This window comes from Bidens hawaiensis, unplaced genomic scaffold (genome assembly GCF_021521415.1).
Source record: "Bidens hawaiensis isolate Kalapana, Puna unplaced genomic scaffold, B.hawaiensis_p1.1 tig00024303_1, whole genome shotgun sequence".
NCBI lineage: Eukaryota > Viridiplantae > Streptophyta > Magnoliopsida > Asterales > Asteraceae > Bidens > Bidens hawaiensis.
The window spans coordinates 323,521-342,513 of NW_027493833.1; the positions used below are offsets into that span (position 1 = coordinate 323,521).

At 34.1% G+C, this 18,993-nt stretch overlaps 3 protein-coding genes across 4 annotated transcripts; 1 reads left to right on the forward strand and 2 right to left on the reverse strand.

Moving 5' to 3' along the window:
• Positions 1-1,527: 1,527 nt before the first annotated feature.
• LOC143569091 (uncharacterized) lies at positions 1,528-7,028 on the reverse strand. Its single transcript, XM_077055080.1, has 7 exons — positions 6,738-7,028; positions 4,294-4,343; positions 4,139-4,184; positions 3,924-4,001; positions 1,978-2,070; positions 1,822-1,901; positions 1,528-1,699 (listed from the first exon to the last, which is right to left on the reverse strand). Exons 1-7 carry the CDS (start codon positions 7,026-7,028, stop codon positions 1,594-1,596), a joined length of 744 nt encoding a protein of 247 aa, XP_076911195.1. The 3' UTR covers positions 1,528-1,593.
• A 1,378-nt stretch (positions 7,029-8,406) lies between these two features.
• LOC143569078 (protein N-terminal asparagine amidohydrolase-like) lies at positions 8,407-12,418 on the forward strand. The gene is made up of 9 exons (XM_077055067.1): positions 8,407-8,452; positions 9,424-9,597; positions 9,697-9,761; positions 9,853-9,955; positions 10,063-10,101; positions 10,832-10,993; positions 11,071-11,249; positions 11,992-12,111; positions 12,183-12,418. Exons 1-9 carry the CDS (start codon positions 8,408-8,410, stop codon positions 12,295-12,297), a joined length of 1,002 nt encoding a protein of 333 aa, XP_076911182.1. The 5' UTR covers position 8,407; the 3' UTR covers positions 12,298-12,418.
• Positions 12,419-15,852: 3,434 nt separating this feature from the next.
• On the reverse strand, positions 15,853-18,691 carry LOC143569085 (zinc finger CCCH domain-containing protein 14-like). 2 transcript variants are annotated; one of them, XM_077055073.1, is made up of 4 exons: positions 18,591-18,691; positions 17,639-17,699; positions 15,953-16,738; positions 15,853-15,883 (listed from the first exon to the last, which is right to left on the reverse strand). In XM_077055073.1, exons 1-4 carry the CDS (start codon positions 18,661-18,663, stop codon positions 15,859-15,861), a joined length of 945 nt encoding a protein of 314 aa, XP_076911188.1. In that variant the 5' UTR covers positions 18,664-18,691; the 3' UTR covers positions 15,853-15,858. The 2 variants fall into 2 exon arrangements, with proteins under 2 accessions (XP_076911188.1, XP_076911189.1); XM_077055074.1 differs by having other exon boundaries at positions 15,869-15,883; positions 15,949-16,738.
• Positions 18,692-18,993: the final 302 nt, after the last annotated feature.

An 18,993-nucleotide genomic window follows, 5' to 3' on the forward strand; every position in this document is an offset into this window, starting at 1 on the left:
TGGAACTCAAAAGTCGGTGAAACTTGAGACGATTGGAACAAGTAATATCATAATTATCAGATGCAGTATCATATATGAGAATGGTCATAAACAAGTTCATCGATTTCTTGTAAGAGTATGGAATTAGATGATGTTCATTCCTTAGGTAAACTAATACCATATATGCTACCTACTATATTATATAACATTAAAAAGATATAGTAGGTAGTATTTCAAAATTTTGAAATTGTTAGAAACTTCGTTGCTAAAAATTTGAAATTGTAATTGAGTATTAATATTTCAAATTGGAATTTGGTATGAGTTTGAGATCATATTTCAAGGGATGAGAATACTAAATGATGATTATGGTGTCTCTCTCTCTCCAAAAGTGAGTTGGCCGGTTTAAATCCATGCGAACACAAGTTAAGGGGAGTTTTATGTGAAAAAATTTTGCAGTTAAAAAAAAAAAAAAAAACTAGATGGCCATTAACCATCTAAGATAATAAATGTGGATCCCTAGTACTCGTAAGAAAACTATAAACCAAAAGGGTAATGAGTAATTACTGAAGTAAGACCAAATATATGATATGATTCGATATAAGAGTGAAAATACTAAATCCGACATTGTTATCCCTAAATTATCCCAACATCGTACACACATAAACAATTGTGCAGACTACATAGAATCAGAAACTTATGATTGATTCTTATAAGATCAGAGCCTTTATTTTCAATTTTTTTCTCAAATTTACAACTAATGAGAGTTGTTAAATATGTCATTTAGTGCATGTTTTCTGATGAAATTTTCTATAGTAATTTAAGATTTAGGAAGATTTCAATATCACTAGTTATAATATTAAGTCTTTTAGTACAAAAAAATTATCTATACATGTAAACCACATACGCATATACGTGTATATATATATGCCTGAATACACACATGCATAGATGTTTTTGTTACCAACAAATTTTTTATCAATAACTATCAAGTTTAAAACTTGATTATATGACACCTTATGGTTGATGTCCAAAATCATATAATTAAAGGAAAATAGTGTCTCAACTCTCAAGTTGATGGCTTTGGTTTGTAAAACACAATGCTTTCAATTGGGGCAACTTATAAATATCCATAAAGTTGAGGACATACTAAAACTTAGTTCACAATAAGTTTTATGCATAATCCAACTTGAAAGAAAGAAAGAAAGGCTAAAAACCTATTAAGTTCCAAAAATGGTCCTAAAAAACATGTCATATTCATGCATTTGGTAATGATTTGGGAAATGGATTGCCACGTTCTCAAAGTTGAAATTTTGTTCATAAGAAAATGATTCTTTTTCACAAAGCAGATAGATATTAGGATCCCTTAAAAGTTTATAATAAAAGTAAATAAAAGACAAAAGGTACTTTATAATAGTTGAGAATATAAATTGGTCATTGGTGGGGATACAACCATGAGTACCAATCTTTTTGAGAAAAAAAAATCATGTTATACATATTATCCTAAATTGAAAATCTATGAAAATCATTGCTGTTCACATGAGGTTCTTACTAAATTTCATTCCTATGATTATTGCATAATTTAATAGACCAATTACATTTTGATACTGCTCGGTTTCAAGAAATCGGGTTGTTTTTTGGCTGTTGGTCGACAACCGGGGGCAATAGTAGGGCGAGACGGTCTTTGTACCTCTCGATTTTTTGCAGCCTTTGATTTCTTAATCTACAACAAAATAGCACGATAAATGTTTACTTTTTGACCTTTTAAGAGTCAACGAGTTGAAAAATTTATAAAAGCTCGGTTTACAAACGAATTAAGAAGTAAGAAGACGTGTGAACATTTACCTTGCTCGAACCTTTTTTGCATGCTTAACATGCTGTTGCAGTAACTCCTTAGCAGACAAGTGTTCGACATCTTCGGTTTTCTGAAGCCAAATAAGGGCAAAACAGTCATTTGTTAGTGATACAAAGAACGTGGTACAGTTGTGCATATGTACAAACCTCCTCAACTTCCATGTCATTATCGTTTCTTGGTTCTACGATGGCTGCAGGCAGTGGCTTTGGAAGAGACTTCACATGATCCACATATTGTGGCTGTCAATGATTGATGGCATCGGATTAAATATTAATTCTACAAAACGCGCAATTAACACGTAACACACACACATATATTGACAGAGATAGATATATGTATGTATATGGCATGCATTAAAAATCAACAATGCTCTCACTCCAATCACAAATTATGGAACTTTTGATTTAGGGGTGTAAACAAGCCGAGATCGACTTAAAAGAGCTCGAGCCTAAATCGTACCGAGCTCAAGTCTAAAGCTCAAGCTTGACTCGTTAATTATTTTTTTAAGCTCGAGCTCAGCTCATTTATTATTGAAAATATTCCATCAAGTAATAACCAAATTTCTTCGAAGTTCCACTAATGTCAATCATACTTTTTTTTTCTAATAACAAAAACCACTTAAGTTTCAATATTGGTCCATTGTTGTGTATATGTTTTAATAACCGTTGGAAACTTTAAAACTTACCTAAATAGTAATCAAGTTTCATATATTCCATTTAAGTCACTTAAATTAAAGAAAATAGCATTTATAAAAAAAATCACATCAATAGAACAATAAATGAAACTTGAGTAGTTTTTATAATTCAAAAATGTATGAATGACTTTATTGGAACAATATCAGTAGTATTTATTATGTAATTATATTTATCATATAATATAAAAGTTGATAAATTTATAAATAATAGGCTCACAAGCTTAATCAAGCTTGGCATGTGAAGCTCGTTATCAAATGAATTCTAAGTTAAGAACAAGCTCAAACTCCTTTCGACTAGAGTTTCAGCGAATCGATCTCAAGTAGCTCACGAGCGACTATCTAAGCCAAAGTATAATGGAAATGTTTGAATACACGTCATTTAAAAACACCCTTCAACAAATGATAAAATGAAGAAATCTTGCAAATTAAAAGCAATGCTACCAAAAGATCATAATAAATACTAGCAAACAAAAGAGTAAGATACATATAATCATATATGCCTGAAAAAGTATTAACAGAGCAACCATAGGAAAAAAAATGCTTAAATTGTGGCTGGAGTGGTATAACTGTTAAAAGTGGAAAAAACAATAACTCACATGTTATAAAGAACATAGTTGACTTGCTGAAGTGGTCAACAGGTGTGCATATTCAGCCATTACAATATATACAGTAGAAACTCTATAAAATAATACACTTGGAAGCACCAAAATTTATTAATTAAAAGAGTTATTAATTAATCGATAAATTAATAATTATTAATTTATATATTAATTAATATTTTATTAATTTATAGTAGAATGTTCTGACTCACCCAGAAGAAAATGTAGTTGCACAGCTGTTGACTGATGAAGAAATTATTGAAAGCGTTATTGGAATTAATAAAGATGATATCAATGAAGAAGATGATGAAAGTTTTACAATGGAGCCCCCTTCGCGAAACGAAGCTATTAAAGTGGCAATCACATTGAACAATTTCTTGTTGAGCTATGAGAAAACAACACCAGAAGTTCTTACCATGCTAAGGAAAATTAGAGACGAGATTCAAGGGAAAATTGATTTCAACAAAAAACAAAAGACAATTGAGTCCTTTTTCAAGAAACCTTCATAAATCATTCATGTAATATGCTATATATAAGGAGTTATTAATTTATATTTTATATGGGGTCTAAAGAAATTATCAAAAATGTATTATCTTATAATTTTAGCGAATTATTAATTTAGCACCCTATCCCCGAGTCGGGACCGGCAAAAAATATTATCATAGAGAGGTTATTAAATAATCGAGTATTAATTTATCGAGTTTCTACTGTATATGAATTCAACCATTTTCTTTTTCATGGCTTACCAATATGCATTGTATGCTAGCATATGTGAAAATTAATAATAATGCAGACATACCAATTTTTCCAATATTAACCCGTTCTTTAACCATGATCGGCATTGAGCATAAAGCGAAGTGCCCTCAGTAACTTGAACCTACAAAAATCCAAAAAGTAGCATCGGTTAGAATTAACATTTGAGTCAGTTTATATACACATCGTAATAAAGATAAGTCGTCACAAGATCCATTAGAGTATAATCAAGAACACATAAGGAGAAGAAAGTAAATTTACCTTTCTATCTCTAATAATGACGAAACCATCGTCTCCATTTTTATCCCTACATTACATAATAATATAAAAGGTTACAACTGTCTAAAAAAATGAGGACAGAAACTATGAACGCAAAATTATAATATTTGGCATGTGGATAGCTAGCATGATAATACCTTTTGTTTTTTAAGCTATTATCAGCAGCAACTGATGATTGTCCAGCAATCTACAGGTGATAAAACAGTATGCACAAAAAATATCACAAACCATGTGTTCGGTTATAAATATAGAAGCAAATATAACAGATATATGAATGAATAAATATATGCTTGTTATATGAGCGCTCTACTGATATATTTTATTCCCTTATTTTTTTCGCGGCGACATTGAACAAGTTTCTAAATATCTATTACTCGGTTTATTATACAAAATTTTTGCTAATTTTAGAATTTTCATAGATTGATCAATATCATAACTATTCAACTTTAGTAAACTGATTATCGATTATCGAAACATGTACAGAAATATCTGATTATCGAAATAAATCAAAAATTACCTAACAGTATCCAAATTTAATCAACTGGCCATATGATTCTTGAAGTTGCAAAAATTACTCTTCCGTTCATTTATTAAACAAGCATTAACACAACTTTTGTTTATGTAATTAAACGAACGAACAAGAACAGATGTCTCGTTTGTTCATTTATGTTTGTTTATACTCGTCATACTAAGATCGTTAATGTATGTGACTGCAAACGAACACGAATCAGGCCTTGTTCATGTTCATTCATTAAAGAATGAAGTTAATGAACTGTTCACGAGCGCTTACTGAACGAGATTTCTTGTTCATGTTGGTTCATTAAGGATATGAACATATTCATGAGCTGTTCACGAACACTTGCAAACGTAAGCGAACACAAACAAATGTTCATGAACATAAATGAACAGAACGGACTTCATAAACACAAACGAACATATATATTCATTTTAAAATAAATTATGCATTTTTCATCGTAAAAAATATGAAGAATCCACAAAAAATAATTAAGTACTTGAAATAATTAATTATGAGGGATGTTGATGGAGGCGTATATATACTAACGTTTCAATTTTTTTAAACCTAAAATAATAAATATAACATATAAAAACCTTTAAATGAACAAACATAAATGAGTGAACACAAAATGAACATATTACCAAACGTTAACGAACATAAACAAACGAACACAGCCTCAGTTCATGTTAGTTCGTTTAACTTAACGAACAGAATGCCTTTTTCGTGTTCGTTCATTTATTAAACAAACGAACTTCCCACCGAACGATTCACGAACTTCTTGCTGAATGTTCAGTTTGTATACGGCCCTATGTACGTCTGTTTATATTAGTTCATTTGTATATAAACTCATTCAAATATATTCATGAGTAATATTTGAAATCAATTTAATTTCCATATTTTAAAACCTCTTAAAATCAACTTGATTTTTATATTTTAAAACCTCTTGTTTAGATATATTTGTTTATTTTTGAAATGTTTGGTTGTTGGTTGTTGGTTGTTGGTTGTTGTAGTTTTGAAATGTTTGATGTAATGAAGATGGTATTTAGATTTTAGACTTGAATTATGATAATCACATTTACTTTTAATTCGTTAATCACATTTACTTTGGACTCGTGTCCATATACGCTTGCGAACCATTTGTTTAGAAACTCCGTTGATAATCACATTTACTTTTAACAAACGAACACAAACAAGAAACTCTGTTCGTTTAAGTGTTCGTGTTCATTCATTTCTCTAGGTAAAAAGAACGAACACAAACAACCTCCCTTCGCGTCTGTCCCATTCGTTTGCATGCCTATTTGTTATTTTTGCATAAAGATTCCGTTAACTGTAGTTCAATCTATGGTTATGGCAAGAGCAATAATGTTTTATCAAGACAAAACAAGAAGAAAGCTTTCGGTTTCTAATCTAGAATTATATTCCCATTAGTGCAATTTATACTCTATTTTCCCTTTTAAATTTAATGCACCTATAGATGTAATTTAGTGAAATCCACTCTATTGTAAAGCTAACTAAACAGAACCATTGCAATTTGAAGGGGTGATGAACGGGTCACGGCCTCACGGGTCAGCGGCTCCAACTGACACAAACCTGAAATTTTGATACAAACCCAAACCTGAAAATTGTGTAAGACACGGGAACCTAAGCCCAACCCGCATATTGTAGTTGACCCGAGCATGGCCTGTTCGAACATTTTAACACTTTAAATTTACATCTTTACAACATAAAATACAAACTTATATAAAACAATTGCATTTAAATTATAAAATCTTATGGGTCAATTTCCATTTTAGTTTTAAATTTTAGCATAAAATACCTAATCAAATTGAATTCCTACATAAAAACATTTTGAAAAAAAATTTTAAAAAATGGGTTTAACGGATCAACCCGCAAGCCCGCCAGATTAACCAAAACCCGACCCAAAACCCCTCGAAGGTTCAACTTGAAAATGACCCGAAACCCGTTCGGGTTCATGTTGTGTTTCCGGGCCGTGCCAGAAATTCACACCCATAGGCCAATTTCCAACAAAATACACCAAAATAATAATAATAATAATAATAAAACCTTGGTATGATTTGCAGAAGAAGCAGCAGTGGGGCCCACAGGTACAAGGGTTTGTTGCAAATGGGTGTTAATGAATTGATCGGAATTGAGTAAGCGGTAAGGGTAACCGGTGGAATTGTGATCGGAATTAGGTTTTGGAATAAACCCTCTAACTCCAGTGGCCGGTGGTGGTTGTTGATGATGATGGTGAGGTGAAGTGTAGAAGATTGATGGGTGGTGTGAATGTTTACCACGCGCCACTGATTTCAAGTAATCGGCGGTGGGATTTGGTGGTGATGGTGGAGATGACATTGTCCGAGGATAATTTTGATTGCTTGTGTACCAGGAAGATGGAAAGAGTTTAGCGGCTTCTTGCTTTTAAAAACGTTTATTTATAACACGAATAAAAATACGAGTTGTGTTAACCATTACACTACGGTTGTGTTAATTGTTTATTCGAGTGATAATTGGATCACCGTTTGGGTCGGGTTTGATTAGAGTTGTATGTATTGATGTACATGTTTCCGCAACACTACTAATGTTAAATATTAATTAAAATCTGATCTTATAAATGGTATACGGCATCCCACACTCCTCTTTCTAGTGATCTAGTAGTTGGTATATTCCAGGACTTTATCAGCTTGTGACGGAGTTGCACATCGTTCGTATTTGAAGAATTGTTAGGATTGTCGCTCCTCAATGAGTATCCACAAGTCATTGATAGAAAGAATATTGTGGTTTCAATTTATGTATATTTTTTCTTTTTTTTACTAACATGAGCATATTGGTCGGAATCGGACCCAACCAATGGCTTTGGGCACCTGCTTTCCAAGGGCGTTTATCTAGATAACCATCAGCAGTGGTTCACATCAGTTTCCTTAAATCCAAACATTCACATCTTAATATCGCATCGATGAAGAATCTAAGAGAATTTATCGATTTTACGATTTACAAAGATGGGAAGCGAAAGCTTACATATGAATAAAGAGAAATTTTGTATCTGGCATGTATGGTCTTTGTGAAACTGTGAAACAGTGAAGATGGTTGAGAGGTTTCTAAGTAAATTTTGGGTTTTTGCATATTAATGAAAACGATGAAGATATTTTTCTGAATTGGAGATTAAACATAGTGTCATTTTCATACTTGTAGTTTGATCAACTATGCAACTTTAGCACATTTTTTAAATTTCTTGCAAATCCACAACTGAAATTTCCAAAACCACACACTTTTAGTAATTTTTGTTAACCCATTTGTTTTTCCTTTAAGTTTATATTAAATTAATTCATAATTATTTTGAAAACCACAATTAAAATAAAAGACTTTTTTTATTTTTATCGTTTAATAAATCCCAAATAATGTACGGGTTCAAAAGCTAGTGGTTTCGTTAAAACACCACATCCCTAACCCATAGGCCTCTAATGGCTTGGTATCCATGAAGCAACCCACGCACACTATTCAAATCCTCACCCAACCAATTTTTTTTTTTTTAATATTTAATTAACATAAATAAACGGAACAGTGAAGAATGGAAGGAAAGAAAGAAAGAAAGAAAGAAAGAAACCTCAGAAGCTTATTATAATTGTATCAAACGCTTGAACTCAACGCTCTTCACAGAATAATATTAATATCAATCAATCAATTCATTCTCTTTCTTTCTTTATTGTATTCCGATCAGAACAGAAGAATCAATCATGATTTACGTCAACGGAGCTCAATTTAGGCCGGATTCATCTTCCGTAAGTTATTCTTTTTCATTACACACAGAAATGAAATTCATCATTTGATCTTACTTCAAATTAACCACTCTCTTACGTTTCGTGCGTTTGGATCGTGATTAGCTCGATTATATTAATTAGGTAGCTTTTATTGTTTGCAGTTAAGGCTTAGTTTGACTCTGATTGTGATTGGCTGATTGCTTTTGTTATAACTGCTACATATATATATATATATATATATATATTATTGTGTGTGTGTGTGTGTGTACTTACACTGAGTGAGGGGGAGAGATGTGTGATAGACACAATTTAGCTTTGAAACTTTGGGTTTAAAGTGGAAAAACTGAATACATTTATAGTTACAGTGATTTTATAATTTGAGATGATGAATTCTCATCAAGTAGGGCTGCAAACGAACTGAACGAACAAGGACACAAATAAAATCGGCCAAGCCTAGAGATTCAGGTCAAATGAGAAAGGAAATGTGACAATAGGCTTTTCTATTTTATGTTAGGGATAATAAATTAAAGAATATTAAATGTTTAGATAATATAAATAAATGTACAAAAAGCTTTCATGAACAACATATGGAAACGAACGTTCACGGACACAATTGAATGATAGGGGGCTCTGTTCATGTTCGTTTGTTTAACTAATCGAACGAAATTTCTTGTTCATATTCCTTTGTTTATTAAACGAATGAACAGAAACGGACTTCTCGCTGAACAATTCACGAACTGTTCGCTGAATGTTTGTTTCGTTTACAGCCCTAGCTAGCTGTGTGTGTGTGTGGGTGGGGGGGGGGATGGGATATAGAGACAATTTAACTTGAAACTTTGGATTTAGAAGAGGAAAAACTGAATAAGTTAATAATATTTTGCAGTTACGATGTTATAGGTTTGACATTAGAACTTGAGATGATGAATGCTTATTTATTATCATTATTTTTTGTAAAAATAAGTTTTTTTTACTAACATTGTGTTAACAATTAGGGGCATGACATGGTAAATGCTTTACTGGATGATCCGGATTTGGTATCCGCCTCACGTGCGTTTTGTGCTATACCAGAAAAGAAGTTATCAACTGTTTCTGAAGAACCGGTTCAAGCTAAAAGTGTCTATGTATTTCAAAGAGAATATGCTACTGTAAACCCTGCACTTGTTGAGGTTTTTTTCTCAATATCTTCTAAAATTAACATTCTAAAATTAACATTTATTCTTATATCGTAAGTTTACATAACTTTATTTCGTTTTCTTGTTATGAAGATTGTTGGTACTGATGAAGCAACAACTTGTATTGGCATGGCTATTAGAAATTCAAAAGGTGGCATGTAAGAATATTTATTACTAATTTATATATTTTTTCAGTAATTAATTTATATTATTATTTGAAATTCTTGATTGTTGTTATTATTATTGTAGGACGTGTGTTGGTCATTTGGATTCTCCAGATGTTGTTGAAGTTGGTCTCTTTCAGATGATGTCATTAGTTTCACAATCTGATGTTGATAATATTATTTTGGATGTAATGTTCTATATCCTTGTGACTTCAATTAAATTTATACGTTTATTCAAATATTGGTTTAAACTTAGTAAAAGTTTCTAATCTTGTTAAACTTGGATTTGTTGCAGGTTCATCTAGTTGGTGCGTTTGAGGATTCTGCTCCAAATGTATGGTTCAACAACCTCTACTTTTAGGCCTGTAAACCAAACAAACGTTCAGTGAACAATTCAGCAGAAAGTTTGTTTATTTAAAAAGTGAACGAACATGAATAAAAAATTTAGTTTATTCAGTTGAACGAACGAACATGACCACAGGTCTCGTTTGTTCATTATTGTTCATGAACGTTCGTTCGTTTAAATCTGTTTATGTTTGTTCGTTTACGTTCATTAGTTTACATTTGTTTGAGTTCGTTCGCTTGCGTTCAATAACATAAATGCTATAGGCTCATTACAAATTACTCTTGTTTTAATACACTTTTAGGCCCAACAAACTGTCGTTTACATTTACTTTTAACTTATTTTAGCTCAGGTATGTTCTCCACTTAGGTTTGTAACGAACATGAACACGCTTTTGTAATGAACGAACACAAACAAATAACCATGTTCATTTAATTGTTCATGCTCAATCGTTTGTTCAGTTAAAGTTAAACGAACAAACATGAAGATGCTCAATTTGTGTTCCTTCGGTTCATTTACAAGCCTATCTACTTTGCTTTTTAAATTTCAATATAAAAGTGTTGTAATCAATTGATTTTGGTTATTTATAAAACTCAAAACAATTAGAGAAAAGTTTGTTTGTGGATTAAACCCAACCAGGCCCGTTATGCTTAAAGTGCCAATTTTGACCCGTTAATTGCCCCGTGTGTTATATCACCGACTCCTTTTTTTGTTTAAACAGGGGAAGTGTGTTGAAGGTTTTTCTTTTCCGCTATGTATAAAAATAGTTGAAAAATTAGCTGAGAGCATCTACAAGTTTGAAATAAAAAATTTTCAAGTGCTTAAACTTAACACAAGACGGGACAATAAGGGAAACGCGTATCCAATCTTCCACGGGCTCGCGGTTAGTTATATCTTTTTATCACTTTAGTTGGTGTGTAGAGATGGTTACTTATTTTCTAAAAGGTTATAATTGTTTAGGTGGAGACGTCTAGCGGTTCGGTTTTTCCAGCCAGTTTTGATGCAAGTACTAGATGTCCAGATGACATCATCAGGAAGATTCGTTTACATGCTTCATTTGAGGACCCTACTCGGTCTGGGCGGTTAATAGACACATATGAAACTCAAACCGACCGTTTTGTCATCACGCCGTTTCCTTGGTAAAGTTAATATTATTTATTACATAAGAATTGTAGCAGTGGCAATAGTAGACAAACAAACAAAATGTAGTATTAGTAAAGTCAATGTTATTTGTTACTAATAATAGTAGTAATAGTAACAAACAATAATCCCACTCATAGAAGAGTTATTGCCTATTGGTGAAGCTAATATTATCTGTTAATAATAATAGTAGTAATTGATGCAGTTTCGGAAGCGGTCAATAGCTCAAGAGACTCATGATTAATCAAAGACGATAAACAGAACCGTGGGTTCCAAACACAATGTTCTTATAATAATAAACTTAATCAAAAAACTAAATAACATTTAACCCTATTTATACTAAACAACTATCTTACTAAACAAGAAAGATAAATATTAGGAAGCTTGAATTTTAAACAAATAATAAAAGATACTAAAATCTGAATTCGAATTAGTAAATATTCTGCATCAGTAATACTAACAGTCAAACAAGCTTAACCAAAAGAATCCCATTTGGTGCAGTTAATATTATTTGTTAATAATAATGGTAGTGATAGTAAACAAACAAAGGTATCAAGTATAGTCACACTCATAGCAGAGTAATGTCATTCTGAAACCTCATCTCACTGACACCCCGGGCTCCGAAGACCTTTTCTTTTAATGTATAGTTAATTAGTTATCCACATAACATAAAATGAAGCTAAAAGAATCGGAGCAAACAACCATACAAAAGTAATAATAATTGTTGTCTGGTATTAACAGGAGCATGTGGCTGGTTCGTAATGCTTCGTTATTGAGACACCGATCAGATCTGGAAATTCTCTTGGCTACTTCAACATCACCTTTGGCTGAAGGCCCTGATTATGTGAAGGATCAGAAAAGGTACACACACATGTTTAATCCAAATTTTAAGGTGGTAATTGGTAAATACTGACATAAATCCTATGGTTTAGGGTGTGGGAGTACTTGATCCAAAATGCAAATTGGAAACAAGTCTTTCCTTCAAAGTTGGCACGTGTTTTTAAGAGGGTTGGAAACACAAGTTGGGTAATGATCTCCGAAACATAGTTGTTTACACGCACGGGCTCTTCATTATTGTGACATGTATATAATTTTTTTCCTTAATGAGTTGGAATACGAAAAGACCGGATTTAGTATTGACATTTGTCAAATATATATGAATTTGTCAGTTGTAATGCATTTGGTTTACAAGATTATCATGTTTGATCTGTAAATTTGTTAAATGGAATTGCTAGTGGTGATTTTAGTCTAAAATAACCCGTCTAAGGGCACACCTAAGCACACTCTTACAAGGCATTGACTTTGACTGCTTGAGGTGATGCATGAGGCTCAAGTCAAAATTGCATGAGGCACACACATCAAGAGCGCATCTTGTACATGAGGCAGATTGGGATGTTGTATTTGTACATCGTAGCATCCTGATCTTTTATCGGATGCATTTATAATAATTTTTATTTTTGAAAGGTTATTTTTTTTTGTCATCCATGGGTTTGAACTTTCACTTTTTACAAAGGCAAAACTTTATTTAACTTCTCTAGGCCAAATGTTCTTTGGTTTAAAAAAAATACTTTTTACGAGGTGTAATAAAACACTGAGTTAAATGTTAATGGATAGACAACTTCAAGGTTTATAATAATGTCATCCGAACTGAAGCCAAAGATCTAGACAAATTAAAGCTAGTTAATCAAGAAACCTGATCTCATTGTCATCTCTAGATTTAGAAGAAAGCTTGGTATGTAATTTTAATTCAGAATTCAAGACATTGTTATGTTTATGGGTTTATGACAATTTTTTGTTAATCTAGAACATATTGCTTTAGGTTAGAATAGCCTATAATATTTATGTGAAAGCATGTTAGAAACAATGAAACTCCATTCTTGAACTTAAGTTTATGTTAAGGGTTCTTGGGTTAACTAGTGGATTAAAGGTGTAAAGTGATTTGTTTGGGTTAAATTATGATGAAATGGGTTATTCACATATACTTTAGATGTAAGTAAGCTGTTGAAATCGATTAATGATAAGAGTAATGGATCAAAGATATGATAGGGTTTAAGATTGGGGATTTTGTTTTTTGGTTTAAACCGTTACAAACGAAGGGAATCATGATAAGATAGGGTAAAATGATTTGAATTTCTCTCAGTAAAGTATATGTATGCATGCTGTGTTTTGAGTATGACTTGAATTTGTCTCTCAAAAAGATTTGTTAATTTTATATGGCATGTATTGTAGTCACAAGTAATATGACCTGTCTGTGTGAGCGTTAGGGAATCACGATTGTTGTCACCCATTTCTCTTAACGGATGGAGTCACGATTTCTGTCACCAGTGATCTTGATGACATTATACTGAAGGTGTTACTATAGTGTATTATAACAAAGTTTTGGCCAATTTGGCCTGTAGGTGATGTATAGCACGCCAAGCAGATTTTTGACACAGTTTGTCTCACGTGTTGAACAATATTGGTATGGTTCGTATGCGATTACTCAATTAGCAATTGCTAACATATGTGTGCTTATATACTTTCAAGTAGGAACACGTCAAAAGCAAAGCAAAGCTCGCTCATTAGGACTCGGGTTTGACGAATCGAACCAAGCTTTTATATATGATAGAAGCAGCAACAACTTGTTAAGATGCTAACATTATTGTTTTGGGGGTATAAACTAGAGGTGGACAACAAAACCGGTTCCTGGAACCGGTTCGGTGGAACCGAACCGGAACCGAACCAGTTCCTACCCGTTTTTCGTAGGAACCGGTTCGGTTCCGTTTCAACCCGACGATCCGGGACCGGTTTGACATTTTTGGAGGTGGACCGGGTAGGAACCGGAACCGAACCGGAACCGGTTCTGGAACCGGTTCGGAACCGGTTCTAGCCGTTGGAGTAGTTCTAGCCGTTGGGAAACGGTTTTATGGCCGTTTTTTGACCGTTGGGGTCAAAAATGGCCGTTTTTTGGCTCCCCAAACACCCCACTACTAGTATAAATAGGTATTTGGTGTAATGGGTTCATCACAACACTCAAAACGCAAACCCGAACGCAAAAAAATACAAAAAAACGCTATTACAACGTTCTGAGTTCTCTAATCTCTTGTTTTCTCTTCTTCTATATTCATATTTGTTGTTATGGCTGCCTTATGAACACCATTCGCAACGTAACGGCTAAAAAACAAAGGGGTAACACCCCTTCAAGCGAACTAGGAAGGTATAGTGCATATGATTTCTCTACCGGTTTATCCGAAGAGGAATATGGCACTTTTGATGTTTTGGCTTGGTGGAAGGTAAAGGAAACCGAGTTTCCGATTCTTGCCACCATGGCCCGTGATTTACTAACCGCCCAAGCTTCTACGGTAGCTTCGGAATCTGCTTTTTCTCTTAGTGGCAGGGTAATATCGGTGAGAAGAACAAGACTGAATTCGGAGTCGGTGGAGATGTGCATTTGCTTGAAGGATCACTTGGACTCAATCGATCGTGTTCAACACGTAACCACTCTGGAAGACGAAACACCACTTGATGTTCGAGTGCACGACGAACAAGAATGCGTTTCTACAAGTAATTCTGATGAATAAGTCGCCACTCAATAATTACGACGAACAAGAAGCTTTTCTAGAAATAATATGTCACAACTTTATATTTATAAGTTTAATGTTTTGTTAGTTTGTTTTTGAATATTTTAAAACATATAACCTTTTTTTTTTGAACTTCTTAAAGTAAATAAAATGAATTTTATGTTAATTGTTTTTTTTATTTAACATGTTATACAAATACGAATCGTATGACACCGCTCTTGATTATAATTCAGCATTTTACTTGCGTAAGCCAAAAGACTATAATACATAGCAAACTCAACAAATGTAACACGATACAGATTTAAGTTCACCATTACACGATACACGATACAGACTAATCAATTCAAACACGATGACACTCATAGCATTAAGTTCAATATGTTGTTTACCATTGCTCTGTGGGTGAACAACAAAAGTAGCATGAGCCTCTTCAGAAATCAGAAGAACACAAATCATCACCTACACAAGCAGCGGAAACGAAAAACGAAAAAAAAAAATATTTTACACTGTAACCGGTTGTTACAGTGTAAGAACCGGTTTAGGAACCAGTCAGAACCGGTTCCACCGGTTCCGGGTCCGAGGGTTGGGGAACCGGTTCGGTTCCCTAACCGGTTCGACCATGGAACCGGTTTAAACAGTGATGTTGACTAATGGAACCGGTTCTGAACCGGTTCCGGTTCCTTTGACCAACCCGATTTGATCACCTATAGTATAAACATTACAAGGGCCAATTTATTTTAGATGATTTTGCATTTAAACTTTTTACGTGTATTGATCAAGGTTTAAAAAGTAGGAACCAACAAGGCATTTTTGGCTGCACATACAATATATTAACAGGTATTTTATATCTAAAGTTTCGGTAGTATTCATTCCAACATATTTAGGAAACCAAGCATCAAAAGAAAAAAAACAAAACAAAAATCAAATTTCAATTCACTATCATGTGACAGGTTTGAGTCGAAAACACTTAGCAGATGAAGACGATAACAACCAAAAACTTATCCGAAATAAAATGAACACAAAATTTCATAAAACATAAAATCCCTGTTTAACCACAGCCCACAAACTGCACCCTACAACAATATATCATGACATAAATTATTTAACCCAAACGAACACCACCAAATCATCATCTTACCTACCTACGAAGCTCGGTTTCCCCGTGCGCAAAATGACACTTATCCCCAAAAGTACACTGTCCCTTTGCAAAGTTCTCACATATCTTCGTCTTTATCTTATGCGCATAACCAGCAGCACCACCACCGCCACCACCGCCACCACCCGCCTGCTGAAAACCGCCCGCCTTCCTTGGCGGCATCCCATTTCCACCACCAGCACCAGCACTACCAAGATTCACAATCAACTCATGCACCATTGCACTCGCCTGCTTAATCTGATCAAAAGTCCCCTCAAGCTCAATATTCTTCTGACTCGGGTCCGTTTCATGATCCCTTATCGCGAATTTGACTCCAGTCATCCGACATATCTGTTTTGAATTCGCACCGCCCTTTCCTATAATGGGCCCCGCAAGCGCCCCGTCTATACTAATCTTAGCAGTGGCGGATTGACCAAAGTTAGCTGCAGCTGTTACACCAGGTGGTTGGTAGCCGCCACCATAGTTGACCGGACCAGGTTGACCACGAGGGTCTTCGTAACCCGGAAATGAGGGTTTGGTTAAAAGCTCGATTTCACTGTGAGCAAACCGACATTTGTCTCCAAACTTGCAGCCTTCTGGCGTGTTGAGTCTGTTGCAGAGTTTGCTTTTGAGCGGCATTGGTGGGCCGTCGGCGGCAAAGGGCGGTGGCGGTGGTTGCATTGGCGGTTTCCTCCCGGACCCACTGGCAGCTGTGAGCTGTTTCACAGCATTATAACCACCCGGAACATAGTGGAGAAAGTGGCAGCCTTCACCAAATGGACAACCGGAAGTGCTGCATTAACCAAAATCGCAAACATGAGAAACCAAAGGAAGGTATAGTGGAATAAGATTATTTACAAAACCAAAATTTGGTAACATCTATGCATGTTAAAATGGGCCAAAACGGACAGGCTCAGGTGGGCTAACCCATTATTTCCTACAATAAAAATTTTCTCCAATAACCCAGTATTTGAATTTAAAAAAATAAAAAAAATAAAAAAAAAACTATTGAATTTAAGAGGTCAACATTTGAATACTTTGTAGAAAAGATTAGCACTCAACCCATTTGACCTTTTTTTCATGCTACCCAACTTTTCGATTTATACATATTTAATCCATTTAAGATCAAATGCAAGTCAAATCAAGCCATTTTTAGGCGATTGGTAAAACTGAACAATAAAATCCGCATTTCTACTTCAGAAACATATAGCCAAACCATTAACCAACAATACAAGAATATAACTTATCTTATTATGAAATCTATTCACCTTTCTAGTGATGCAAAGCAAAACTAATCTAACATCGCATGTATCCCGAGAGAAGATAATAGGTGTTAACATAACTCCACATAAAATGTTGTTAAGATTCATAAACCACGTATGCTTATTTTACATGGTAGAGAAACCAGATGAGTGTATTTAAGATCCAGAAAATTACATTACCAGACAGCATCTTATCAATTACATGTTATTGTAATATTTTAACTTCATCTGTGCTCCGGTCAAACAATAAGAACCATTACAAAAATACCCGTCTATATTTAATCCTTTGTATTTGAGCTGCAACCAATGTAGGTTACACTTTATATAATTTATCCCAGATTACACCCGACGGTGTATTTCGATGTTACGCAAGATTTACAGTAAGGGTTTAATTTAGATCATTATTATCTTGTATAAGTTAAGATTATAACCTGAAAAACTTCGTGCACGGCTTTGATTTGCTTCCTACACCAGGTGTAAAGGACTCCATTTCTGTTGCAGAAAATTAATTAATTTGTTTTAGTTATGTATTTGATTCATTCACCTTCTGCCAATTAACAAACTTTTAACATCCAAATTCCACATCAAACTTAATTTATCACCACATTTTTACTCTTCATAGCCATATATTAACAACTATATAAAATTTGCTCATTTCCTATTCCAAATTTCCCAACAGATTGGAATATTCACAAAAACTCTCTGTTCTACTATTAATACAATTAGTGAGTTGAGTTCTCCTACAAAGGGCCAAAAAGATGAGAAGGATTTGTGGCCGCCATGCATCTAATCTTATGGTGCACCTTTTGTGTTTTTTGATCCTCTACATCTCACATGAACTCATCACCCCCCCCCCCCAAAAAAAAAAAGATCTACCCCACCACCCCACAAAGCCAAAGAAAGATGATGGAGAGTTACCTGAAATGTGCACTAGAGACTTTTCTAGAGATCTCCAAATCTCTGATATGGCTATTGAAACCATGGGCATGTCCCCCCTCCCCCTCCCAACCAAAAAAAAAAAAACTAACCCTAAAGGATAACCCTCCTGAAGCTAACAATCTAAAGGCCACAAATCATTCTCACCCTTGTCATTTCTATGCACCTTTGTATTTTAACCTTTACCTACAATTACTTCACTTTAGAATCCATAATTAATTAGATAACAATAATAACACCAATTACACACATCCTAAAACAAAACCCTAGAAATCAACAACCGAAGCAATTAACAATTCAGCTCACAGGAATCATAAACTGATATCAAATTAGGTCAATTAGCAGTAACTAACTACCAATTAACAGATCTAACCACGTATTAAACCTAATCTCACAAAAAAAACAGCAAAAAATTGACGGAATTAACGAGAATCGAATAACACTAACCGTCACGAGGCCTCTTCGGAGCTCCATTCCAACCGCCGTCTTGCCGGCCACGTTTTCGTCCGCCAAACTCCATTGCTGTGTCAGATCTAATGGAGTAAAAGTGAATCTGTCAAGTAATTAGTGTGTTTGAGAGTGTAAATTTGGGGGATATTGTGAGAGCTAAAAACCCTAGGGTTTGCTAATGGGAATGAAAGAGGGGTTCAGCGCGACGTCAAATGCTTGGTTTTACTTTCCGATCCGAACCCGGTTTATCATAACGGAACGGGTTCGGACGGTTTAATTGGGGCGGGTGAGTTGTTGACGTATGATTGGATTTTATCGGGTTCATGTAATGGCATTTTTATTATTTTTTTTGAGCTGTGAACTTTAATGACAACTATCAAAACAAACCAACCACCAAGCA

Coding starts and splice junctions, on each gene's coding strand:
- LOC143569085 (XM_077055073.1), bottom strand. CDS start 18,663: ATGGAGTTTGGCGGACGAAAACGTGGCCGGCAAGACGGCGGTTGGAAT. Junction 16,739..17,638: donor CCGTGCACGAAGTTTTTCAG/GTTATAATCTTA, acceptor TGGTTAATGCAG/CACTTCCGGTTGTCCATTTG. Junction 15,884..15,952: donor GGGGAAACCGAGCTTCGTAG/GTAGGTAAGATG, acceptor ATATTGTTGTAG/GGTGCAGTTTGTGGGCTGTG.
- LOC143569091 (XM_077055080.1), bottom strand. CDS start 7,028: ATGTCATCTCCACCATCACCACCAAATCCCACCGCCGATTACTTGAAA. Junction 4,344..6,737: donor CTTCTGCAAATCATACCAAG/GTTTTATTATTA, acceptor TATCACCTGTAG/ATTGCTGGACAATCATCAGT. Junction 4,002..4,138: donor TCATTATTAGAGATAGAAAG/GTAAATTTACTT, acceptor GGATTTTTGTAG/GTTCAAGTTACTGAGGGCAC.
- LOC143569078 (XM_077055067.1), top strand. CDS start 8,408: ATGATTTACGTCAACGGAGCTCAATTTAGGCCGGATTCATCTTCC. Junction 9,956..10,062: donor TTGATAATATTATTTTGGAT/GTAATGTTCTAT, acceptor GATTTGTTGCAG/GTTCATCTAGTTGGTGCGTT. Junction 12,112..12,182: donor TATGTGAAGGATCAGAAAAG/GTACACACACAT, acceptor CCTATGGTTTAG/GGTGTGGGAGTACTTGATCC.